We start from the raw sequence: 26,936 nt of genomic DNA on the forward strand, positions 1-26,936 counted from the left end.
TGCAGTCCATTAAATTTAGTGGGACTTACTTCTGAGCAGATGTGCATAGAATTGCCCTCTTGGGACTGCTTGATCAGGAATGACACCAGAATAAAAACAAAAGTGTATGGGTTATATATATCGTGCTACTGTCAACTATTTCAAACTATTTTGTCTTCTCTCATTGTCTATGTCTGTTCCCTGATTATTTGGAGAAATCAGTATCATAAAAACATAAGAAGAACCTGCGGGATCAGGCCAATGGCCCAACTAGTCCAGCATCTTGTTCTCATAGTGGCAAACCAGTTGCCTGTATCGGCTTGGATCATAAAAGGAAAACAACATTTAAAAGCAAACTGAAACACCAGTATCTGTGTAGCACATATGCCTTTTGTGTGTACTGATATACAGGAGCTGCTGCTCTGTTTGTCATGGTGCCAGCCCCATATTCTTATACTTTATTTCCAGCCCCGTGTCAATTAGCTATTATTTTTTCTTACTTATATAGGGGGTTTCTGACCTGGTTAGTTATGACTTAGTCAGGCATGCAAATATTTTTGTTTGATTTTTAATGTCCTGAACTTTTTTAAAGCAATATTTTATAACCGAATGAATTTAAAGCAGGCTACATTACAGTCTTACCACTGCAGAATGATTGGAACCTATACCTCACTTACATTTATTAGGCCTAACTTTTCCTTTATAAACATCCCAGGTATAGATCACTATACACGAGGCACTGTTAAGATGAAATCCACATGTAGATCATCGCACACAACAACCACACTCTGTGTAAGTGTGTTGGGAAGCCATAGTCAGTGTCCTCACATCACAAGGATTTATGACTTCCAGTTATTTAATAGGTCAACAACAAAATGACACCCCACCCCCAAATAAAATTATACTGCTGAAATGAACGAAGCTGTTTGGAGGAGTGGGGGGGGGGTAACCAGGAATAGATTTTTGGATGTCGAGAACAGAGCTTGAAAAAGTTACTTTTTTAAACTACAACTCCCATCACCCCAGCCAGCATGGCCAATGGATTGGGCTGATGGGAGTTGTAGTTCAAAAAAGTAACTTTTCCAAGCTCTGGCTGAGAAGCAGCAATAGACATTGTTGCAGATTAGAAGCCCTGGCACTTCAAACAAATTCCTGGGCTCAGAGTTTTTAAATTCTAAGTGTATGTCTTTTGTTCCACGCTCCTATTGATGGGTCTCAGGGTTCAAATAAAAGCCAAAGTAAGTCCCACAAGTCTGAAGTTTGCCCACCATTGGTGTATAGCATGTATGTGACTGACACTACAATGTACAGATGAATTGCACTTTAAAGTGTCTTCTGTGTAGGAATTATGAAACATGTGAAAATGAGAACGTCCTTGCAAAAGACGTATCTAGTCCAGCATTTTGTTCCCACAGTAGCCAACCAGATGTCTATAGGAAGCCCACAAGCAGGACATGAGTGCATTAGTACTCTCCTGCTCATGAAAGTGCCCTATAGCCTGAAATGCCATTGGAAAGCAGGTCTGGGCATTTCTAATACTGCATAGTTTCTATTCAAATATGGTTAGATTCACAAATATGGACAGGGAAAGATATGTCTTTTTCATTCTCTCAATGTGTTTTCATCATAGGCTGTGTTTATAATGACCTTTTAAAAATTCCTTTAGGCTATGTGGGAAGTGAGCTGGTTTTGAATCTGAGATTATTTCCTTTGGTTGTCTTTTTCTGTAGGTTATTGCAAGATGAATGAATTACCTGAGTGCTCTACAAGGACAAGAGGGCATGAGAAGTCTCCTGTTGACATTTTGCTATATAAGCAATGATGAAATTGGAGTGCTCTGTACTGATGATATATATTTTTAAACCAGACTGCTACTGATAAAGACTTGTAGTATACTGTGGTAGCCTAGAAACAGAGAGCCTGCTCTCATCTTTGGAAATTGTAATCTTCAGGAGCTATGAAAGTTCTCATCAGCCCATTGAACAGGAAGCTTTTGAGTTGGTTTCCTCATTGTGGACATCTTGGAATGAATCCTGCCAAAGGCTTCATCCTAAATTCCTGTCGCAGACTGCTAAAGCAGTATTCCTCTTATAAAGCAGGTCTGGTTACAGCTGCTGATTTAGTCAGCTACTGGCAAGATGTGTTTGAGGTGAACGAGATCCCCGAAGCACAGGCATCTTCTGAATATATTGTATCCCATGTCCTGGGAGCAAAAACAGTTAAGTGATATGGGTAGAATGGTGGTTGTCTGTGCAGAGCACCAGAATGAATCTCTGGAGACATGCTTCATGTCTGATTCTCCATTTCTGTGCTCTAATACATCAACGGTGTCTTCAGTGAAGGAAATAGTGATTCTTATAGACAAAGAGCCATATGTTTAAAGAACTTTGCTGTGATCAAGGACATTGGCTGTTTGCAGTAGCGTCTAAGTACAGTTTATTCTGTTTACACCATAGATGCTTTTTCTGGATAGCTATTTATATCAGACAAAAACTAGTAACTGTTTGCAATATTGTTGCAAAAACTGTTTGCAGCTGCTTAGATCATACCACAATAGGAAATAAGCTCTGTGGCAGTGGTTGTTCAGTACCATGCTATGTGGTCAAACTGTCTAGGATTCGAATTCACCCAAGTGTTCATAAGCCCATAATTTTGACTTTGAAATACTGCAGGGAACTTAAGGGTTTTCGCTGTCATCAGAAAGGGAGAGAGAGCTCTGATAGCTTTTGAAAAGCCTTGTAAATGAGCCCACAAAATTTGCTAGCAATCCGAAAACAAATAAATGAATACTAGTCTGCTAAGAGGTTAGTAAAAAAAAAACTCTAGTCTTTAAAGCTTATTAAGAGGTTAGTAGCCTGCATTGCCTTGCTGGTGGAGTGAGGCAACCCCTTCCTCTGTTGCTGGCTATTAGCCTCTTAGCAGTCTAGTGTGTAAAAAAATTGCCTTCCATCAAGTAAACTAGTGAAGCAAGGATGGAGCATTTACTCCCTCCTGTGCCAGTCCACTTGGTTTCCGTGCTAGTTCTGGAGGAAGAGTCTTTCCTTTCTTGGCAGATTGGTAGAGGAAAATCGGAGCACTCCACTCCTTTTGCACCATCTGGGTTCACTTCTGTGGTGGCTGCTGGGAATGGGAAGCCTCTTATAGCTAGCATGAAAGCCTTTGTCTGCAGCTCACTCATCTGCAGGGAATTCCTTGACACCTATTGTTAGGGAATGAGACAAAATCATGGTGCATAAGTCTATCAACAGCTTTTGGTCATAATAGCTATTATAAACCTCTGTTCAAGAGGCAGTATGCCGCTGAATGCCAGTTGCAGTTGTGGGGCTTTTTCCTTCATTCCCTGCTTGTTAGTTGTCTGTGTGCTTCTAGTTTAGTGGTGTCTGGCCCTCCACAGGTTGTTGGATTTCAATTCTCATCAGCCCCAGCCATTGTCGCCAATGGACAGTGATGATGGGAGCTGTAGTTCAACAGCATCTGGATAGTCACATGTTCCCTATCCCTGATCTAGTTGGTCACTGAAACAACATGCGGGATTAGGTGGATCTTTGGTCTTATCCAGCAGATGTCATCTTATCACCATCCATAGGAGTTGGAAGGCAGGCTGGCCAACAGGTTTGACTTTGTGGGCTACTAGAATAACTTTTTTTTCAGTTTCAGAGCTTAAGTGCCAGCAGCATCTCTACTCCCCTTTCTACGAAGCAACAGGAACAGATCCAGCAGCTGTGTGCAAAACGACTACAAAGGTGGGCACTTAAACGGACTTGTTTCACTTTCTCAAGGACTTTACATAAAATGGGAATGGAAAGAAAGGAATAGAACTGTGAGAACAGTTACATTAGAATGCCTGGGTAATGTCAGGCAGCTAAAGTAGTTTGCAAATGAAAATATGGGTAGAGGCTAGTGCCAGGAAAGAACTGGGGATGTATGTTTAAATTCATAGTTGCTTTTAAATGGAATTGGTCTCAGTTTAGCTTAGAAAGGATGCAACCTCACATATCACTTAGTAATAAAAATGCAAGACAATCCAGTAAGTACTAGTGCTAAAGTACTAAGCTGTCCCTACCACTTTGCAGTATAACAGCAGACCTTTAGTTTTCCGTTTAGTGCTTTAATAAGTCATGAGCGAATCTCTTGAAATCCATAGTGCCTTAATAAGAACTGAGCTGGCTGAGAGGAGCAAGTAACAAGCTAAGCTTCTAGGCTTACAAGAATGCCATTTAGCAATTAAGCAGCCTTAAATAATTTAAATAAATGAGACATTTCCAGCAAAGCAGAAGCTCAGGGTAGATGGAAAATATTTAGACCTCTGAATGCTGAAATGTGTTTCTGTAGGGGGACTAAATGTTTTGGTTTTGTGGGTTTCTTAGAGCATATGTTTTAAAGTCACAATTTCTTAAATTATTTGTGGATTTGGAACAATTAGGATTAAGAAAAATTAATACAATATTGGAACTAATTACCTAAGATGGTGAATAAGCTGTTCTTGCTGTGATTATTCGTTTTTATGCTTTAACACTCAGGAGAAATACAAGTAGCCCCCTCATTATACAGCCACGAGAGTGGCTGTATACTATAGTCAGTAGGGATTTTTCGCGTTCTACCATGTTAAATGAAAATACCCCCCCCACCCTTTTCTGGTGCTTTGTATAGCCCCAATTCAAAACAAAAACTTACAAGGCTTATACTGTTGGATTCAGAATCGCTTGCTCTACAACTCTGGAAGTTTTCTTGGTGATACACCCCCCCCCCCACGGAGAATCCACAAGTTAAAGTGAAAAACGAGAGGAAAAAAAACTAGAAGCCGTTTGGACTTTTTTCCCTTGAAATTGACATAATCTGTTGTCCTTGATTACAACTCAGAGATGACTCTAAGGTATCCCTAATCAATTGCCCGAGCTTGCCCCAAACACTGTACTTCATCTGAAGTAAGTTTCAATTTAAAAAACGGCATGGTTTATTTTTAATTAAGTGATTAAAAAATACCTTAGAGTGGGTTATAACGTACCGCATGCGCAGAAAGAAGAAAGTCTTCTTTTCGTTTTACTCTTCCTCCCCCTCCCCTTCCAGTTACTTGGAGGAAGCAGGGGAAGTCTGCTCCTGTGATTGGTGGGCAACAGACATGTGACTCACACTGGCCTTCTGCTGAGCTTGCTCTGTGTGAGGGAGAGAGAGAGAGAGAGAGAGAGAGAGAGAGAGAGAGAGAGAGGGGAAGTCTGCTCCTGTGATTGGTGGGCAACAGACATGTGACTCACACTGGCCTTCTGCTGAGCTTGCTCTGTGTGATTAAGAGAGAGAGAGAAATGGCCGAAAATGAAGGGAGAAAGCAGCAGCAGATGGGAGGTGAGTGGGAAAGAGTTAAAAAAGGGGGAGGGACTTTCTTTCTGTTCTTCTCCAGTCCTGTTTTAAAGCAATTAGGCAGGGCTTACTTAGGTATTACAGTTTTTTATTATGTAGGAAACTAATACTGATTTGTTTAAAATTAATTCTGATTTTTTGCAATGACCAAGTGGTTTAACAATAAAGTATTATATGGGCTGTATGTATTTATACATCTGCAGTGTGTGTATGGAGTCTTTCTAACAACTCTGTGATTGGGTTGGTGATTGGAAACCAAGACAACTCACAACAAGAAATAAATCCCCTTAAAATCCAGTAACCAAAAAACAGTTGGAAAACAGCCTAAAGAGGCATGATTCTGAATTTTGGGTTGGGTGAATGAAGTTTATTTATTATTTGATTTATATCTTTCCCTTCCTCCCAGTAGGAGCCCAGGACGGGAAACAAAAGTACTAAAAGCACTTTAAAACATCATAAAAAACAGAGTTTAAAATCTATTAAAACATCTTTGAAAACATTTTTAAAAAGCTTTAAAAATATTTTTTTTAAAAAAGAAAAGGCTTAAAAAAGCAATTCCAACACAGACTCAGACTGGGATAAGGTCTCAGCTTAAAAGGCTTGTTGAAAGAACAAGTTCCTTATCACTTGAGGCTGTAGTTCTCTGCACACTTCCCAGTTTTGTAAGCCCCATTGAATACATTGGGACTTGCTTCTGAGTAAACAAACATTGGATTGCACTATAAATATATTTACAGATTGTGTAATTAATAAACATATTTGATAGTCAATTTTATATAAATATTTATTCATACTGCGTCCCAATAAGTATTTGATTTCACACTATGGTTGTAGATGATTTTTTCTCTACATTTTAAGTGTGCCCTTCTTCCTTGGGGTGGTCATGGTACTCTGTTGTTTTCATCTTGAGGGGAGGATAGGCTGAGAGATGGTGAGTAGCACATGGTCACCCAGTATACTTTATAGCTCATTTCCATTTTGAAAAATTAATTAAAACGATTTACATGCAGGCAAAGTTGATTAAGTAGATCAACACATTTAAAGCACATCCAACTCACGTTTAAAGCCCATGACTTCGCCTAATGAATCCTGGGAAGTGTAGTTTCCCCCTCACAGTTATAGTTCTCACCACCCTTAACAAATGAAAATTCCCATGATTCTGTGGTGGGATTCATATGCTTCAAATGGGTGTTGAATGTGCTATAAATAAATGTTGTAGGTATGATGTGCATTCAAGAGTGAATTGCAAATAAAAATTTTAAAAGATACTTTTTTAAACGGGGAGGGTTGTAGCTCATCGTTAGGGCATATGCTTTGCATACAAGGTCCAAAATTCAATTCCTGGAAAAGACTATTGCCTGGAATCCTGGAGAACCAATGCTAGTTTATGTCATGAGTACTGAGTTAGATGGTACAAAATGGCCTGAGTCAGTATAAGGCAGATTCCTTGGTTCCTAAAAGTGAGAAGAGACTCAAGGGCCACAGTGACTCCAACATTTATTGATGTATTTTTATTTGCAACATTTATATACCACTTTAGTGTAAAAAATCTCAAAGGTGTTTACAGAAAGACTTAAAACAATAAAATTATTGGCAAAAGCGTTAAGGACAGATATTTTAAAAAGTTCAAAATAATAAAACCAACAATGAGTTAAAAACAGATTTAAAAACACAATAGCTTCTACATGCCTGGAGAGGCTTGCCTTAAGAAAACTGATTTTAGCAGGTGCTGAAAAGAGGCGTCTGCCTAATGTCAATAGGCAAGGAGTTCCAAAGCATAGGTGCTGCCACTTTACAGGACTGATTTCTTACAAGGGCAGAACAAGTACTATGTAGCACCCATAACATGGAAAGCACAGCTTGAACTTGGCCTGGTAGTAAATCAGCAACCAATGCTGATTGCAGAGCAGAGGTGTAATGTGCTGATAGGATCTCACTCATGTCAGCAATTGTGCTGCAGCATTCTGCGTTAACTGAAGTCCCCAGGTCAGGTTGTGCTGCATGGGGATTTCTGTGACCTTGGCTGACTGGCGGCTAGGATTTTTTTAGTTTGGGTTTTTAGTTATGAATCCTGACTGGTTGTGGGATGCGGAGTTTTCTGCCTTATTCATAGGAATCTTGTTGTGGTTGGTATGGTATTGCATTTAGGAAAGTGTTACTGGCTTTTGTGTTGTTGTTTTTTCTATTTGCATTTCACTTATCTTTAACCTAACTCTGTTACAGCCATAGAAGCAACAGCAGTGGTTCCATGTGCTCAAGACAACCCCATTAAACCCACTGGTGATGCACCTTGTTGGTTGCATGACAGTTTGCCCAATAGTGGTAAAAGAGAATTCATATATTTGGAAGTGTGGCTGCAACTGTTGTTCCCAAGCTGCTGCTTATGAAAGTAGACCAAACCATGTGTGTTTTCTCTCTGTCCATTATTGCTCACTGGAACTGGGTTGGCTGTCAGAGTGAGTTTATAGCAGTCCACAGGGTAGACAGAAAGGGTAGAGAACCTTTTTACTCTTACTCATTTCTCAGACCTCTTTCTGAAGGGTCAAATCTGTTAAGAATTGTGGAGCAGCCATGTTAAAAGATACGGGCAGGGCACTGCAGGCAGGAGGTTGCCAACCCTGTTTGGATATGGATGTCTTTGCAGAGGATCCATAGTCAAGGTTTACCAACATCACAATCCATACTATATCTACTCAGAAGTAAGTCTTGTTGAGTTCTGTGGTGCTTAGTCCATTAGTAAGTGTGTTTAGAATTGCTGCCTTTGGGGACATCCATCTTTACTCCTGAGTGTTCCCATCTTTACTCCTGAGTGTTCCCATCTAACATCTCCACAACACTAGGCTCCTTTCTTCCTACAATGGCCTTCTGGTGACTGGCCTGGGGGGCACTTAAACCCTTCTTGCTGAAAGCAAATGGACTAGATTAAATGTTCCCTACCTGGGCTTCATATTTTAGCTAAGATTTCTGTCTTAATTTTCAATCAGAAAAATGTTTTTTTTTCATTGTATGCTCTACACAACTGTGATTGATGCTTAATGTATCATGCTTAATGGCAGCACTAGGGCCCATCCCTGTGACATCACTCAGGAGTACCTCCTCTGGCCCACCCCTGAAATTTCAGGGTTTAGGATGCTTCTGACCTGGCAACCCTAATTCCCGCCTTCCATTGTTCTTAGCCAATGAGAGACACCACAGTTGTCCTGGAAAAATGAATAATTTTGCTTGCATGCTGCATCTGCAGAATCTAGCAGGTTAGAAAACTGCACATGCCCACTTGATCAACACATGCAGCTGCTCCACCCCTTACCCGCACACTTTCTGGTTGCGTCAGCAAGGAGAAGCAGCTTTCATCTCAGTTGCCTGTTTCTCAGGATATGTGTCTTAAGTGGTGAATGCAATGGGAGGGTCTGCCTGTCATCATGGAGGGTGGAATAAAAGGGTTTGATTCCACTAAACACTCCCTCCCGTGAACAGATACAAGATATAAAAGCAAACCTCTCTGTAGAAAAGGCAGTGATACTAGCATTTGCATTTTTCAGCCACCTTGTTAAATGGTGGTTACTCCTAAGTAAAGTTGCATTGGAATGCAGCCTCACTCACCCTTTTGCCTGACAGAGCCTCTGTTCAGCAATTCAGAAAAGGCTAAAAAGTATTTTTTGATACATACCCTTGTTCAAAATGACTGGCAGGCATCTCTCCACCAAAGATCACCCTACTTCCATCTCCCCAGGGATGGATATGTGTGTGTGTGCACGTGTACCTACACGCATGTGTATATATATACATACACACAGAGGCGCTCCCTCTCTCTATGCATATATTCAATGCAGTGGGGGGTGTAACCTTCCCCCCCTTAAGGAATGGAACAGCTACCCTGTCTAATGCTACCACAACTTGCCAGGTCTCTAGAATTCACTGCATTTTTATTTTCTTTTTTAAAAAAGGTCCCATCACCCAGGTCTCCATCATGTTCTAGCCTTTATCATAGAAGGCTTCATTTCCCCTCTCTCTGATCGGATATGTGAGAATCGGTGTACTAAAGACACTTCTTACATACTCAGACATGCTCCCTTTAGATAAGATGATTGACAGAGCTGATAATATTGAAATCTTGATTTCTATTTGCGTTAAAAGTTGTATGATTTTTATAGTGCTGCATTGACTTGTTTTATGTTTGTTATGTTTTTATTGTTTTTACATTGATTGTGCATTTTTATTGTTTTTATGTTTGTAAGCTGCCCTGAACTCCGTTTTTAACAGTGGAAAGGCAGGATATAAATCCTCTTAATAAATAAATGTTCCATAATAGGCATTTAAGTTTGAAAATGAAGGATTTTTTTAAATCTTCAAATCCTCCTGCAGTTTTTGGTGGTAATTGCTAGGCACAAAACAAAACTGGACAATGCAACTTTTAATATGATTAATTTGCCTAATCAGGACATTATTTGCATACTATGCAAATTATGCAACTAATTTATAATTTGCATATTTTATTTATTTATTTATTATTAGATTTGTTAGTCGTCCATCTGGCTGGTTGTCCAGCCACTCTGGGCGACGTACAAGATAAAACAGTATATAAAACAATTAAAATTTAAAGCAGTAGAAAACTAGCCCATCTCAAACGCCCGCCTAAAAAGCCAAGTCTTCAGGGTCCTGCGGAAGCTCATTATAGACGGGGCATGGCGTAGGTCACTAGGGAGAGAGTTCCAAAGGGCGGGGGCCACTATTGAGAAGGCCCTCCCTCGAGTCCTCACCAGCCTAGCTGTTTTGACTGGTGGGATCCAGAGAAGACCCTCTGAGCTTGATCTTGTTGAGCATGGCATCCCTGTCGATGCTGGAGGCGCTCCTTCAGATAGGCTGGGCCACAACCGTATAGGGTTTTAAAGGTTAAAACCAACACCTTGAATTGGGTTCGGTACACAACCGGTAACCAATGCAACTCCTTCAACACAGGAGTGATGTGATCTTGCCGGCGGCTGCCTGCAATCAGACGCGCCGCTGCATTCTGTACCAATTGTAACTTCCGAACCGTTTTCAAGGGTAACCCCACGTAGAGTGCATTACAGTAGTCTAGGCGAGTGGTGATCAGGGCATGTACCACCGGTGGGAGCAGATGATTGGGAAGGTAGGGGCGTAGCCTCCGTATCAGATGGAGTTGATACAGAGCTGCCCAGCTTACAGATGAAACTTGAGCCTCCATAGACAGCTGGGAGTCAAGAATGACCCCCCAGGCTACGGACCTGGTCTTTCAAGGCCAATCGTACCCCGTTAAGCACCAGGTCTATATCTCCCAACCTTCCCTTGTCTCCCACAAACAGCACCTCGGTTTTGTCAGGATTCAGCTTCAGCTTATTCCTTCCCATCCAGCCACTCACCGACTTCAGACACTTGGACAGGGTTTCCACAGCCAACCTTGGTGAAGATTTAAATGAGAGATAGAGCTGCGTGTCATCCGCATACTGATGACATTGCAGCCCAAATCTCCTGATGATTGCTCCCAGCGGCTTTATATAGATGTTAAAGAGCATTGGAGAAAGGATAGAACCCTGTGGCACCCCACAAGTGAGGGGCCAGGGATCTGAAACCTCCTCCTCCAATGCTACTCTTTGGTATCTCCCAGAGAGGAAGGAATGGAACCACTGCAATACAGTGCCCCCAATACCTAACCTCTGCAGGCGGTCCAAGAGGATAGCGTGGTCAACGGTATCAAAAGCCACTGAGAGATCGAGGAGGACAAGGAAGGTGCCTTCGCCTCTATCCCACGCCTTTCTCATATCATCTACCAAGGTGACCAAGGCTGTTTCAGTCCCATGTCCCGGTCTGAAGCCCAACTGAAATGGATCCAGATAATCCGCTTCTTCCAAGTGTGCTTGCAACTGTTTAGCCACCACCCGCTCAATTGCCTTGCCTAAGAATAGCACATTCACCATATGCTCAGAGGCACATGTTACCAAATTCTTCCAAGCTACACAGGAAGTGGATTGGACTGTGAAAGACCAACCCAAATGGTGTTTGCATTTTGACCAATTTGTAGGGCAGTACAATATCTCAGAGAGGAGTTCAGGTCTCCTGCTCCCCTGGTGCATTCACTATAGCTGCCCAATTTCCCTGCTTTTTAAAGTTTGCTAGAAATAGCTATGGGCTATAGGTACATTCTTAAACCGCAAGGTTTTTTGCCTATTAGTGAATTAATATTCCATGTTCTTCACATCATAGAATGTATCAGAGTACTGGACTTCATTGAATCTGGAGGCTGGTTTATTGTACTTTAACCCTCCTGGGCAACAGTAGGATCTAGTCACTGGTGCTGAGAAAAAAATCGAAAATGTAGAGCAGTAGCTGCTGAAAGCTTAGAAATCAAGAGAGTCTTGGGCAAGATTTCTAAGGTGGGCCGTATCCATTTTCCCCTACCAGCCAAGTTTAACAGATGAGTAGGGCTACCCACTTGTCAGTCACCTGATGTCCCAGGGATGTCAGGTGACCCATTTTTGCATAGCACTGTGCATTGAACCCCTGACAATCAGCTGATTGTTGCCACTTGCAAAGCACTGTGCAAAAGGCTTTGCAGGCACCTCCAAGCAGCTGATGAATGGTGCCTGCAACCTCCCTTTCAGCTCAGCTGTGTTTTTCCACCTGCCCCACCCCTGGTGCCATATATGATGTCAGGTCTAAGGCAGATGGGCATGGCTTGGCCAAAATGACCTCATGGAGCAAATAGATAGGCCCGTCTAATTAAGCCCACAGGCCAGAGGATCCCCACCACTGTTCTGAAGGGAGGGCTGAGCCAGTGCATCCATTAGACAGAGAGAGGTGACACCTCATGCAGCAGATGTTGGGGGATAGCAGTGGCAATCCCCTGGCTGTTGCTCCCCAGTCTTCCCTGCCCCATTGCTCTTTCTTGTAGGGCAGAGCTATTTTTGTCATATGCAGATTGCAGTTCTTAAGGGGTTTAAACGTTTAAGCTTTTAATTTTTAATTTCAATTTTTAGTATTTTGATTATGTTTATATGAAATGTACTTGTGTTTGGTTGTAAGTCGCCCAGAGTGGCAGATTAACCTCTGCCAGATGGGCGTCTAACAAATCTCATAAATAAATAAATATGTTACATAGCCTGTCCTGGGACCCTAAACTAGCCTGCTGGCTCAGATACAGTAGAGGATGCAATCCTGTCACCCATGTTGAAGTAATTGCAAGTTCAGTTGGATTCAGTATGTGGAATGGGGAAAGAGGGGGCTGTCTTCACCTCATGCAGCAAAGTATCATGGGCTGGACCCACGGGAGACAGTAGAGCTTCTTGATCTTGGACAGCTCCTCTGTCCTACCCCATTTCTCTTTATGGCTTTCTACATTATGTGCCTGTTGCATTTTCATGCTGAATGAGGGCTGAGTTCCTACTTCATCTCTTATAACTTCATCTTTTATAACCCAGAAATATCTGGGTTTTGATCTAGCCACCACTAGAGGCTGTAGTTGTACCGTTGAAGCAACACTGCTTTGGAGAGGAGTATATGTGCCAATTAAAACCTTTCAATACAAGCATACGTATGGTTTACTCAGTGCAAGTCCCATTGGTCTAATGGCGCTTACCCCGAGTAAGTGTGCATAAGATTGCACACTGATTTTGGTAGAAATAATCCATACTTGACCATTATGGCTTGCTATGTGTTGAGCCAAGCTGATTTGTCTTTGTAATCTCGTTGTTTTCCTGTACTATTTTTGTCTATTTTCTTGTAGAAACCGTGTCAGGGTGCCAAACCAAACACACTTTCCACCTGATGTGCTGCATATAATTTTCAGGATCCAATTGCATTTTGAAATCTGAGGTTTTGAATAGCTGTAAGGCAAGACTTGCAGTTGTGCATTGGTGTTATTTGCATTCTGTAAATTGCTGAGTTATTTTTGCATGGGACTGATGAAAAGTTTTGAGAAGCTTTTTTCTTTTTTTTCTACTACAAACTTTGTTTAAAAAAAGTCTGTGGAGAAAATCTAAGGTTAAAGTTGAGTGGAGCTACTAAGAACTCAGTACTTTGTTTCCATGGAAAAATAGCTTTGTGTGTATGTATTATAAGGGTGAGTGATTGTGTCTGGGTTTAGCCACACTTTGCTCACTGGTGAGCCTGCCCACTCCCCAATAGCTTTCCACCAGGTTAATATGACCCTCTGCCTGAAAACGGTTTCCCACCCATGAGTTATACTATTGCTTTATAGCCAGGCACTTCTGGAAACTGGGAGATCCACAGCAGGTAAAGCCTACTCTAAGCCTATATTTCCTTTTAGGTGTTCTTTTCTATGCTGGAGCAACCATCTAGCTATTTATGTATTTTTGTTTTTATTTGCATATTGCTGACCAGCTTTTCCAACAGTCTGTCCAAAGCAGCTAAGGATATTATAATTTATTTTCTACATTTATATTGCACCTTTTATGAACTCAAGGCAATGTACATAGTTCTGCTCTTGCTTTATCCACACAACGACCTTGTGTGGTAGAATAAGCTGAGAGATAGTGATTGCCCCAAGGTTACCCAGTGAACTTCATGGCTGAGTGGGAATTTGACCCTGGGTTCCCCCAGTTATAGTTGAATGCTCTAACCACTACAACACACTTTTCACAAACAACACATCAGTTTTCTGGAATTTGCTGCCCCCAGATGAGGCTTGGTTAGCAGTATCATCTGCCTTTTTAGGCATGTGGAGATCTTCTTGCCATCACCACTGTATTTCTCTCGATGTGTACAAATGGCAGATTTTGAACATTTGCACTTTCCAGTTAGGTTTGGGCTATGGGTCAAAGTGAGATGAGACAGCCTGTTCTTGCTGCGCACTACTTTATGCAGGAGAACTAAACATACCCTCACCAACATTTGAAAAAAAGCATTACACAGATATCAATAAATTGAAATAAGGTAAGCACAACAATGCAATCAAGACGGAATTAATTCATTATTACGATGAATTCATTATTACAATGAACTAATCTAGACCTAATATGAAACAAGTACAGAGGTGAACCAAAATTAACAGGCTAAAAAATACATAGGTAAAATTAAAGCTAATGTACACTACTAGAGGAGCTGCACTCCAAGAGGGCCACAGGAGCCTGGCTTAAATACAGCTCTCAGAGGACACAGTGTTCTACCGAGATTAGATGTTTGACAGCTGACTCCCTCATCTGTCCTCCAGAGCAGACGGGCAGCAGCAAAAAGGATGTGCTGAGGACAGCAGTGACAGTACGTCCTCTTCCCCAGCCTCCTAGAAGTTCTGGCTCCTGCTGCTGATCTTGCTGCATTCCAGGTGCACATTTGTGTACTAATCATTACTGCATTTAAATATCAGTGTTAATAGTCCCACAAACATGAGATGGGTAGGCAAAAATGGAAGTGATTTTAACACCTAAGATGACCTTGCCTTCAATAGTGGAGTCAGCAATAAATCCTAAGTAACAGGCATAGCCCAATCCTATGCATGGTTACTCATTGAGTTCAATGCAACTTAGTTCCTAATAAATATTAAGATTGCATTTATGCCACGCTCATTTGAAGTGAGAAAAAGCCGACATTGAGGTACAAAGATGCTGAGAGCCTTCTGTACCAAAACAATGCAAGGTTACGTTGCTGTAGGAGACAATGCAGACAGGGCATCAGTCCCTGTATCTGGCTCTGTTCTCTCATTGCCCTTCTCTCTCCCTAAAATAACAGGAATCGTGAAAGAGAGCCAAGGATTGAAATTTGAATAAATGATGCAAACCACAATACGAAATGTAGATTTGTTTTAATATAATATAGGTAGAAAAAGTAATCCGAAATATAGAAAACTTGTGAGTAGTGCTGTTAATTGGGCCCATGAAGGCCCAGTTGCTTGTAGCCCAAAGTCAATGTGGGCCTGCGTTTAATTTTTAAAATTTGTGCCTTTAACACAGTCAAATATTCAGGAAAAAAGGCTCATTTAAGGGATTAACTTCATATCACGAAACAGTGATGTGCAGGGGGGAAGAGAGCCAGTCTAGTTGGTTAAATTGCTGATGCACTTGTAGGTCCAAGCTGTGCAACCAACTCATCAAGCTGATTGCCTGGTTGTTCTTGGACCATCTGATGGGTTATGTTACAAGGGAATAAGAGACAGTTAGTATGGGTATTTCTTTTAGTGGTCCAACTTCTGCTATTGGAAGATAATGCAAACTTTTAAGCTTTGTTATTTTTTTCTATAGGAAAAGAGCGGAATAAAAAGTTGCAAGTGATTGAGTTTAGGTACACATCAGATCTGTTGAGCAATACGGATATTTTAAGACAAGTGAAGCAGTCGTTCATAATGCCTTTCACCAATGAAGTCTTGTTGAGAATGGTTTTAACTGCCACAGGGTGTGTTGCATGCCTTATATAGATGCCAAAGATCTCTAATCTACATTTCCTGGATCTGTATGTGCCTGAGAACTAAAATATATAACTTTGTTGGATTCTAAAACAATTAATGGATTCTAATTTAACATGTTGGATCCTTATCTTGATTCTAGTGTGTGTGTGTGTGTGCACGCACATGCGTGTGTGTGTGCATGGGGGGATAATAATAATCATGTAATCGGTTTATGATTTCTAAGAGTGGAATGTGTGACTTGCTTGGGGTGGGGAGAAGGTACCAAGAATGCCTGCTTGAGGAAATCATGTGAATATGGCAGCTGCCTGGTCTTCCTATAGTATAGGGATGGGGAGCCTGTACCCCTCCAGATGTTGGACTCCAACTCCCAGGAATAGCCAGTAAGATCTTGGAACGAGTGGTTGCTAGCCAACTCCAGGCACTATTGGATGAAACTGATTATCTGGATCCATTTCAATCGGGTTTCAGGCCCGGTTTCGGCACTGAGACAGCCTTGGTCACCCTGTATGATGACCTATGTCGGGAGAGGGACAGAGGGAGTGTAACTCTGCTGATTCTCCTTGATCTCTCAGCGGCTTTTGATACCATCGACCATGGTATCCTTCTGGAGAGGCTCGCGGAGTTGGGAATTGGAGGCACTGCTTGGCAGTGGTTCCGCTCCTACTTGGCGGGTCGTCTCCAGAAGGTAGTGCTTGGGGAACCTTGCTCGACACCGTGGGATCTCCAATGTGGAGTCCCGCAGGGGTCGGTTCTGTCTCCCATGCTTTTTAACATCTACATGAAGCTGTTGGGTGCCGTCATCAGGAGTTTTGGAGTGCGTTGTCATCAGTACGCTGATGACATGCAACTCTACTTCTCCTTTTCATCCTCTTCAGGTGAGGCTGTCAATGTGCTGAACCGTTGCCTGGCCGCGATAATGGACTGGATGGGAGCTAACAAACTGAGGCTCAATCCAGACAAGACTGAGATGCTGCTTGTGGATGGTTTCTCTGACCAGGTGGTGGATACCTACCCTGTCCTGGATGGGGTTACACTCCCCCTAAAGGAGCGGGTTCATAGTCTGGGAGTTTTTTTAGATCCTTCCCTGTCACTTGAGGCTCAAGTGGCCTCGGTGACTCAGAACGCGTTCTACCAACTTTGGTTGGTAGCCCAGCTACGTCCCTACCTGAGCAGAGAGGACCTTACATCAGTTGTACATGCTCTGGTAACCTCGCGATTAGACTACTGCAATGCGCTCTACGTTGGGCTGCCTTTGAAGACAGTTCGGAAGCTACAGCTTGTCCAAAATGCGGCGGCCAGAGTAATAACGAGGACCAAGCGGTCGGAACACATAACACCTGTTCTGGCTCGCTTACATTGGCTGCCAATATGCTTCCGGGCCAGATTCAAAGTGTTGGTTTTAACCTATAAAGCCCTATATGGCGCGGGACCACATACCTGTCGGAACGCCTCTCCCGATATGAACCTGCCCAGACACTGCACTCTGCATCGAAGGCCCTCCTCTGAGTCCCGACTCATAGAGAGGCTCGGAGGGTGGTGACGAGAACTAGGGCCTTCTCAGTGGTGGCCCCCGAACTCTGGAATAGTCTCCCCATTGAGGTGCATACGGCGCCAATGCTGCTGTCTTTTCGGCACCAGCTTAAGACCTGTCTCTTTTCTATGGCGTTTTAATTTCAATTTTAAAATATTATGTAATCTGATCTTTTTTGCACTTTATACGTTTTTGTAATATTTATTATGCACTTTTTATGAGATGTATTTTGTATTTTCTGTTGTACACCGCCCAGAGAGCTATTGCTAGTCGGGCGGTATAAAAATTTAATAAATGCATACATGCATACATGCATACATGCATACATACATACATAAATAAGCAGCAGCAGCAAACAACTAGTCTTGAAGTTCTGGCATTGCTGTAGCTTACCAGGAGAGACAGGGCACATATGTGACAGACCTTAAAGTTCAGAAGTAGGAGGCAGAGGGGGAGAGTCATAACTCAGTGGTAGAGCAGCCACCTTGCATGCAGAAGGTCCCAGGTCCAATCCCCATCATCCGCAGGCCGGGCTGGGAGTGCCTCCTGCCTGAAACCCTGGAGAGCTGCTGCCAGTCAGTGTGGACCGTACTAAGCTAAATGGACCAATGGTTTGACTCTGTATAAGGCAACTTCCTATGTTACTTGAGCGTACTTAACAGTCTTACTGGATAGAGTACCACAGGACACTCTGGTGGCTGTTTCCAATGAGTAGAACTGGAGATCCGGCGCCCTTGAAAGGAAATGTAACAAAGAGGAATGTTATGTTGGATTGTAGTTTGCATGGGCTAGTTATTAAAGGACTATCCAGAATTATAAATGTTCGCATTCCTCATTGAGTGTAGGAGAAGTGAAAGAAACGTGAGCTGCAGAAAGGGGCAATCAAAGGACTGGAGCAACTCCCCTGTAAGAAAAGGTTACAAGGTTTGGGCTTCTTAGTTTTGGGAAAAAATGCAAGTGGGGATATGATAAAAGTGTCAAAAATGGTGTGGTGTGCATTGTGTGTAGAAATATGCCCTCTCTCATAATACTAAAATCTGGGGTCATCCAATGAAGCTGAATGGTGGGAGATTGAGAAAGACAAAGGTAAATTCTTCTTCACATAGCACATAGTTGAACTATGGAAGTTACTTCTACCAGATGTGTCAGCCACCAGCTTCAGATGGCTTTAAAAGGGGATTAGACAGATTCATGGAGGATAAGGCTATCAATGACTACTGGCCACAGTGGCTATATTGCCCCCAGTATCAGAACACCAACAAGAGAGTACTTTTGCACTCACATCCTACTTGGGACTTCCCATAGGCATCTAGCAGGCCACTGTAGGACCCAGAATGAGGGGCTGGGTAGATGTTTGCTCTGATGCAGAAGGGCGCTTCTTATGTTCTTATATGGCTCTGGTTCAGTAGCTTGCAAAGAGGTGGATAGTCTGCCATGGAAAACCAGAGTGGTATCATTTTTCACTTCAAACTTCTCTCCTGGGAACATTTGGAATCTGAATCATAGGACTGAATGGTCTCTTTCCCTCCCACTCCGCCCATGAGGAAAGGTACTGCCAGTGCAGTTGTGTGTGCTTGGAAGGATGATGGTAAGTTTGAGCATGATAATGAGATCTTGTATATAACTGGAGTCTTGGCCAGGTATGCCACGTAATTCACTTCCCCCTATTCCAGGATGCCAGTGCAGTATGTTCTTGGTGAGTGGGATTTCCAGGATCTGACACTCAAGATGAAACCCCCGGTCTTCATTCCTCGACCAGAGACAGAGGCAAGTCATCGGAAGGGACAACCTTCAACTCTTCTGTAGAATGCTTTGTTGTTACATGCATACATCTTCTATTTTGAAGGAAACGCAATGTTAGACATCCATAAGAAAACAACTTTGAGAACCCGTATAGACCCACAGTTCTAACAAAGACCAACTTCAAAGCATCTATTAATAATTTGGGTGCTGAATCCTTCTGTGCCAAATGGAGCTTACAAGATAATTAAGGGCTCAATACAAAACTATCTGGTGGAATTGCCATTTTTCACGCTGTGCTCTCACTATTCTCATGCAATATCAACCCCACCCCAGTCTTAAAGTAAAGCCGTGCTGTGTGTGATGCAAGTATTGATAGTAAGCACAAGGGAGTATTACTGATTCAGCCCATAAGCTTGCATAATTGATGTTTGCCTCTGCCAGCCTAGTTCCTTCCTTCCTTCCTTCCTTCCTTCCTTCCTTCCTTCCTTCCTTCCTTCCTTCCTTCCTTCCTTCCTTCCTTCCTTCCTTCCTTCCTTCCTTCCTTCCTTCCTTCCTTCCTTCCTTCCTTCCTTCCTTCCTTCCTTCCTTCCTTCTTTCTTCTGGTGGGACCTCTTTTTCAAGCCCAAATGCAGTTGAACTTTTCCCCTGATTCTTCTCTTTGCTTGCTCACATAAACACTGGTTGAACTGTTCTGAACTTGTGGTGTTTGTCAGCGTTTATTAATTGGCTGCGCTGTTTGTAAGAGGTTATGTTTGATCAGCTTGCTGGTAACTTACATTCAGTCCGTATTAGAACCGAATTCTGCAGGGAGGCTGCAGGTCTTCCTTCCGTCCTAGCAGTGTGGGATTAATGCCAGCCTACCTTCCAGGAATATTTCACGGATTAATGAGAACACTTGCAATTTGATAGAACTTGCCAAATTTAGAGAGATTTGGGGAGAGGATGTAACCTGCTAACAAAACAAAAAACAGCAGCTATGAAACTGATCATGGCAGAGAAGAGAAGAAATAAATAGGGAATTAATTTCTTCAAAATAACTGCATACTGTACAGTTATTGTTTTATCTGCATGGCTATTTAAACTGAGTTTGCAGTATTTTAAATGTTGTTAAATGGTTTTAATATTTTAATACTTTAATTATATGTTAATGCAGATGTATGTATGTTCTTAATTATGTGTACTTTTTATCTGGAAGCCGCCTTGAGTTCCAGTTTGGAAAAAGGGCGGGGTATAAATAAAGATGATGATGATGATGATAATGATAATGATAATAATAATAAATAATAATAATAATAATAAATACAAGACTGATAACTTAAAAACACAGTGGTTGCATCCACATCATATATTTAAAGCATTGTTATACCACTTTAACAGGCGTGGAGAGTCCTGGGAACTGTTGTTTGTTAAGGGTGCTGGGAAGTGTAGCTCTGGGAGGACAGTATCCTTAAACTACAGGTCCTAGAATTCTTCATGACTGTTAAAGTGGCATAATAGTACTTTGAAGGTATGGGGTGGATGTGACCAGTATCACCTTTGCAGAGCTGCTTCCACTCCTACCACTCCTGGTAGTTGCATCACCTCTGTTTTCTGTGTTGGCCTCTGGTTGTCCAGGAAAGAGATCAAGGCATATTTAGCTGCTATCCAAATCAGTTTTTGAACCCTTGGACTTTGATATCGTTGCAGGATGCTAAGTACTAAGTGCTGCAATAACACAAATGTAAATTCTGCAACCTGTCTAAATTCTGCAGCCGAAGCAAATTCACAACCACCTGCTTTGCTTCCTTTTCTGTTCTACTGCATGGAGAGAGAGGAAAGAGATGGGTGGCACAGAATAGCCAGTTCCTAACCCACTGTAGCTTCTGAGGCTTCAGCAGGTATTGCTTGCTTTCAAACTTTTCTCCATAGCCTCAGGGTTCAAAAAAGGTTTCTTTTTTAAATCTGACATTCTAAAGTTGTTGAATCCTGTTCCTAATTCCAAATTACAGATTTGTGGGCGTAGTGGCAGAATTATAAAATATGCAGCACCCCATGGGTTGTGTAAGCTATGGACAAGAAAGTCTGCACAGTTGAAATCTCACCTTGGCTATGAACTCATGTAGACTCAGCCCTCCTCATCCCCCAGCAACTTATTGATCATATCTGTGTATCTTCCAGGAACATTGTAAGAATTCATGAGATAATATACGTGAAACATTTTGAACGCTTGAAATTTACTAAATTGCTATTTTTAAAATTATTGTTACTCTGAATGCTTGTATTTCATGCATTGCATTGCTGCTTTTTCCGTTTGTTGGTGCTTTAGATACACGCAGGTTGGGGGGGGGGAAGGAACATTCACCTCTTGCTTACAGTAACCACATGGATTTAAAGTCAGCTGGCCAGCATAACATCTATAGGGCAATTTGGGAGATGGATTGTTGGATATGAATAGAGGAGGATTGAGTGTTCAGGCAGCAGTGAGTGAGATAATACTATATGAATGTGTGGCTTCCTGGAATCACCAACACTATATTTATATATAATCTTGTTGCACAAGCTGAGTGGCTTACCAGTTCTCTTAACCACCCAAAGTTCAAGGGCTGCAAGGTCACTGCTGCATTTCAAAACAGGATTTCTTTGCAGGTACTTTCCCAGGAATTTCATTTGAACTGTAGATGATGAAAGAAATAGTAACTTCAGATTGCGTCCCTAGTTTCCATTCTTCACAAGGATCATATAGCATATTTCTGCTCCCCAGTTAGCTGAGCATAACTGTTTGGGTCAGTTTTCATTTATGAATTCTTGGAAAACTTTCTTATTAATGCTTGATGAAACTTGGTTTGCCACAAGCTGTCCTAAAATAAACTTAGTTGACAAATTGCTGTAAGGGGAGGGGGCTCCATGTTTGCTCAGTGCCTGCTGCGATACAGATCTCTCTCCTTGTGTATGTAAGATGGGGTGCAAAATGTATTTTACTTGAGTGGAAGAGAGAATTGGATGACAAAAGCTTGCTGACTTTCCAGGGGCATCTGGTCAGCCATTTTGAGAACAAAATGGTGGACTAGATGGGCCTGTGGCCTGATCTGGCTAGCCTGTTCTTACGTTCTGCTTACGGTATTCCAAAGAAGTTAGGAAATAAGCATGCTATTTGTAGTACAATCCTGTGTAAGGCTAACAAGGAAGTAATTTCTATGGACTTCAGTTGGACTTGCTTTTTAGTAATTGTGCCCAGGATTACAGCCTTAATATGATTCTGCTCAGATAACGTCCTTTGTATTTGTTGGATTTTACATGGAGCGTTCTGCTTGAAAATGTTTGCAATTAATCCCTTTCCGTTTATGGACACAAGACCCCACTTGTCATGAGTCCCATTCCCTTGGTTGTTAGCATGTAGCCACACAACCTGGAATACATTTTGACCACTGTAGTGAAGCCAACTGAACTTACAGGGTTTGATTGTGGAAGGATTATTGTGTTGTCACTCTGGACACTTTTTTAAAAATAGCAAGCAAGGCTGTTTTAATGTTTGTGAACCAGCTGGCCAATAAAAGTTTAGCAAAAACTTGTTGAAAACCTGTCACTCAGCTTTGTTTTGGTTTTTAATGTAGCATCACTCCTTTCTGATAGCAAATTCTATGCCTTCATGCCTACAGGACTAGAGTCGGAACAGGGCTGCTAACAACCAAGAGGGTGGGATCAGCATGCTTAGGGGAACCCAAAAGTTGGAAGAAGCAAATACGCCTGTGTAGCTATTGTGGCATATTGTACTGTTTGTTGTGAACTGTATTGTATTTAGGCCATTTGTAACATTTGTCTGCATTGATTATTTATGTTGCAGCGTTATACATTATTGCTTTTGGTATCTGTAGCCTTATTTACTGTCTGCTGTGATGTTCATTATATTTTGGCTATGTGCACACTTGCTTGCATTGCATTATAGTGATGTTGTAGTGACCCAGGTGGGTAGGGCAGGCTTCAAGGCACCAGACTCTGACATTGAGGACTGGGAGGATGAGCAGCTGGAGGGGACAAGCAGCAGGGAGAGTTCTCAGAGCGTGCACATCCCAGACACTGACACTTCAACTTCCCCCTCTTCTGCCCCCCCCCCCGCTGAAGCACAACAAGGGCTGATGGAGACTGTCCCTGTGGAGACTGAACTGTTACGCACACACCCCGCTCCTCCACCCACAGTCTTGGCACCACCTGCTACACCTGCCATTTCCCAGCCAGGCGCCCTGCAGTTTCCCACAGTCGAGCAGGCTGCCTGCCCGCAACTCTGAGGGAGAAGCTGAGAGCCAGCCCTGTACACGCTGGCGGCAGAAGAGGTAATCTGCAATGTCATTAAGGAGGAGCCAACAACTTGACACAAAACCCCAGGCTTCTCAAGGAGGCACGGGGGGGGGTGTCTCTCTTTGCTGCGTTAACATTAGAGTGTTGTGGAGCCATGCTTAGTTAGAGTTAGTCATCAGGGCAAAGTTCTTAGAAAGCATAGCTAGGTGGATGAGTCGTAAAGCTTTTGATGTAACTGTTACTTTAATAAAAAGAAAAAAAAACACAGAACCGAGTGAGCCACTGTTCCTCGGCTCTGGGCAGGACAGATATGCCCTAGTGCCTGTCATTTTCCTACTTTTGCATTCCACTCTACTGGGTAATGACTCTTTTTTTGTGTTTGCCTGTGTAGCATAAGCCACTTCCCCCATCCCACCACTAGGAGAAAACCAGTCCAGTGAAGACTAAGGATTGTTGGAAAAATTAAAAAATGGGAAATGGGGGTGGGCTTGCTTGAGCCCCTTGTAACTTTTGGTGTTCTGGAGGAGTGCATGGCTGACTAGCACCCTGAAGAAGAGCATTCCTGTTAAGAAGATGAAAATACACTGCAACGTTTTGTTGCAGGTCTCACTTGTCTAATTTTATATTGTTGAATCTTTTAATGTGTGCTCTGGGGTATTGGAAAAAACATGTATAGGATTTGATAAACCAAGATATCAAAATGTGTGTAAGCTCAGTTAAGCCTTGATATTTTATATCTAGGAATTTTTGCTGAGCCTATTAATCTGTCTCCTGTTTATATGCTTCTGGATAAGAAATAGGCTTTGCCACCAGAGGGCAGTAATGCTTTTAAATTGGGACAGAGCCCAGTTGTTTTGATTTCCAGGAATTATTATTCTGCCCTTTAATAGGTTTTCCGGTGCCTCTTTCTCTTCCTTTTTCATCTATTGACATTTCCCTTTTTAGCGAAATTGAAGTAAGTTTGGTCAAAGTTTCTTTTTATTTCTCAACCCCCCTTCTAGGAAAGATTTGTGTCTAATCTTTGTTCTATTTGTTCAGAAAATTTGGGGGGGGGGACCATCCTCAGTAACTATTCTGAGCTTTTCTGGGTATATTTGTGCTTTCACAACATGGCTATAACAGCTCCATAGCACACTGCCAAAATCTATGGTTGGCAAAGACAATCCTGCTGCTGTACATAGATTACCGTCACACAAAGTACAGTTTATTAATGGTAGATTTGGTAGAGTGAGATGGGGTGGCTAAACTCTACTGGAAATATTTTTCATTAGCACAGAGTGGCTTATTTTAGGGCAAAGCAACTAAAACAACTAAGTCATCTTTGGAAACCAGTCGTCATAGGAAGCTGCCTTATACTAATCTATTTGCCCATCTAGGCCCATATTATCTACTTTGGCAGGAGCTCTTCAGGGTCTTATCATCTGCCACCTGATCCTTCACCTCTGACCTATAGTGTGTTTTTCACCCACAAGGGTATGTATTTGCTGCTTTTTCTGACTTGCTTTCTAACAGACTCATCCAACTGCTAACCCTTTTCTTTCCCAGGCCTGTGTGGAGCAGCACTGTGGTGTCAACTACTGCTTGCCAGCACAGCAGCGTGAGTGCCCCAGCAGTTCTGGCTCTGTCAGTGGAAACTTGTTCATTAGGGTGAATGGAAAACTGCCCCACCAACTGCAGGTGCCCAAATCTGTCTGCCTTCTCGCTTGCAGAGAGACCAGGGGATGGTCCTGGCTGTCAGCTTCCTCCTTGTCCTTAGTCTTAGAGTTGTCTTTGTAGAACTCCATCAGGGGACAAAACTGGAATTAGTTGGCAATGCCTGTCATGGGCTCTGGCTCCTCCTGTCCATTTGCCCTCCCTACATTCTTCCCCACCGTTCCCAATGGGCACTAGCCACCACAGCAACCTCACCACCGCCCCTCGCCATCCCACACAGTGACAGTGACAGTGCTTGGCAGGTGGCCAGCTCCATGGCCCGGCCCCACTGGCCCCGCCTGCTTGCGTATAGCCGGGTTTGGGGAACTATTAAGGGTTTTGAATTCCTGTAGTCCCGTTCAGATCTGTACCGTTTGTGTCAGTCTGCTTCTGCATTATAGCATACCATGGTTCATTTAACTACTTCCCTACCCAAACGATACCATGCATACTTCTATACATCTCTATTATATTCCTCCTTATTCACATTTTTCCCCTAAGCTAAAATATTCCAAATGTTGTAACCTTTCGTCATTGGGAAATTGCTCTAGCAGCTTTTGAGATCCCTTTGAACTCAAATATTCTTTTTTTGTAAATATTACACGGATATTCTCTCACTTCTTGTGTTTCACAAAATTGTGTCTTAAGACATTAGGATGTTAGCTCTGTGTCATAATATCCTGTACCTTCCAGAGAACTTAGAGGCTTCCTTTATCATCTGGCCTTTGCCCTAGTAGAAGAGAGCTAGAAGATTTTCATTCCGTATGTGACACTTCCCCCCCCTTCACAATAACAGGGAGGTAATGGAAATGCCTTGGTACTCCTGAGAAGCAAGTTAGGACATCTTAGCCATTTTTGAATGTGGAAACTGTTCAGTGTCTGTTCAGATTAATGAAATGAAACCAGATGAAAGTTGATGCTGTGTTGGACCCCGCCCCCCCCAAAAAACCCCAGCAGAGTTAAGAGGACATGATGAAACAAGTATGCATTGTCGCACTGAGGTGAGCTTTGTCAGTAATGTAGTTGGGGGAAATAATGTCTTAATGTGTGTTCACACACACTGCCCACATATGACTTGCAAAAAGTACAGAATGCTTTACTGCATTGTTTCAAAAAGATGTCTGACTCAGCCGAGCTTTTGCAAATCGACTGTGACATCTGGAGACATATTGGTTGTATGTACAGATGAGATTATTTTTCCCTGACAAAACTCCCAGAATTAACTTTCTGGTGGGGAAATGTTTTCCAGAGCAGAAACTTGTCCTTCTAGGAATGTCTCTTCTTGTGAAAGCATCCACACTGTTTGTTGATCAAAGAGAGATTGCTCCACCCTCTTGTCTTCAGCACTGTTGTTCTTTTATATTTTATTTCAAATATTTATATGCCAGGATTCCATTAAAAGTAGTTTTCAAAGCAGAGCATGTGCACACAAGTAAAAATTTAAAACTAAAACAAAGAGAAAAAACCATAGGGATATTTAAGTAAGACAAGGAGGTAAAATAGTATTGCAGTAGCACAAAAAAAAGCTCTAGTAAGACTCAGTAATTATAGCTTAATATAACAATGTCTAATAAACACTTGACAGGACAAGAATAGACAAGCATGACTCTGTGCCTACGGGGTCACCATCTAAAAAAGGGAAGAGTCAAAAGGAGAGAGAGGAAAGGGGGAAATCTTGTGCTAGTTGGAAGAGACTAAACGAAGGAGAAAGAGTTGCAGAGTAGGACTGCTTAACCTCAGTAGTAAAGAAATGAGTTCAGCTAGAGCAGCAGGTAATTTAAGGCAAATGAGAAGAATTTTCAATTATTTCTCACCATGGCACAAAGAGGTGGCCAGAGAGAATTTTAAAGGGAGAGAATTTCACGCCTTAAGTAGGGCAGCCATGTTCTAGTTGTTCCAATTCAGATGCCTTAATTTGCGTATTACACAACTTCTTTGCTGGCTGTGAAAATCAAGTGGTGGGTTGAAAAAGCAACCCCCACCCACACACAA

At 42.3% G+C, this 26,936-nt stretch overlaps 1 protein-coding gene across 7 annotated transcripts in view; it reads left to right on the forward strand.

Annotated features, from left to right (window-relative positions):
* Positions 1-26,936, forward strand: part of HEMK1 (HemK methyltransferase family member 1) — a 70,668-nt gene that overhangs the window by 2,166 nt on the left and 41,566 nt on the right. For 6 of the 7 annotated variants that reach the window (XR_009761457.1, XR_009761456.1, XM_061617868.1 and 3 more), the window contains exons 2-4: positions 1,710-2,197; positions 3,631-3,722; positions 18,911-19,004. Coding sequence is in view for 5 of the 7 variants with exons in the window: in XM_061617868.1 (XP_061473852.1) it covers positions 1,937-2,197; positions 3,631-3,722; positions 18,911-19,004 (447 nt within the window). In the remaining 2 variants the exon portion in view is untranslated. The remainder of the gene's footprint in view (positions 1-1,709; positions 2,198-3,630; positions 3,723-18,910; positions 19,005-26,936) is intronic. The other variant, XM_061617873.1, reaches the window with a different exon arrangement.

This window comes from Rhineura floridana, chromosome 3 (genome assembly GCF_030035675.1).
Source record: "Rhineura floridana isolate rRhiFlo1 chromosome 3, rRhiFlo1.hap2, whole genome shotgun sequence".
Classification (NCBI taxonomy): Eukaryota; Metazoa; Chordata; class Lepidosauria; order Squamata; family Rhineuridae; genus Rhineura; species Rhineura floridana.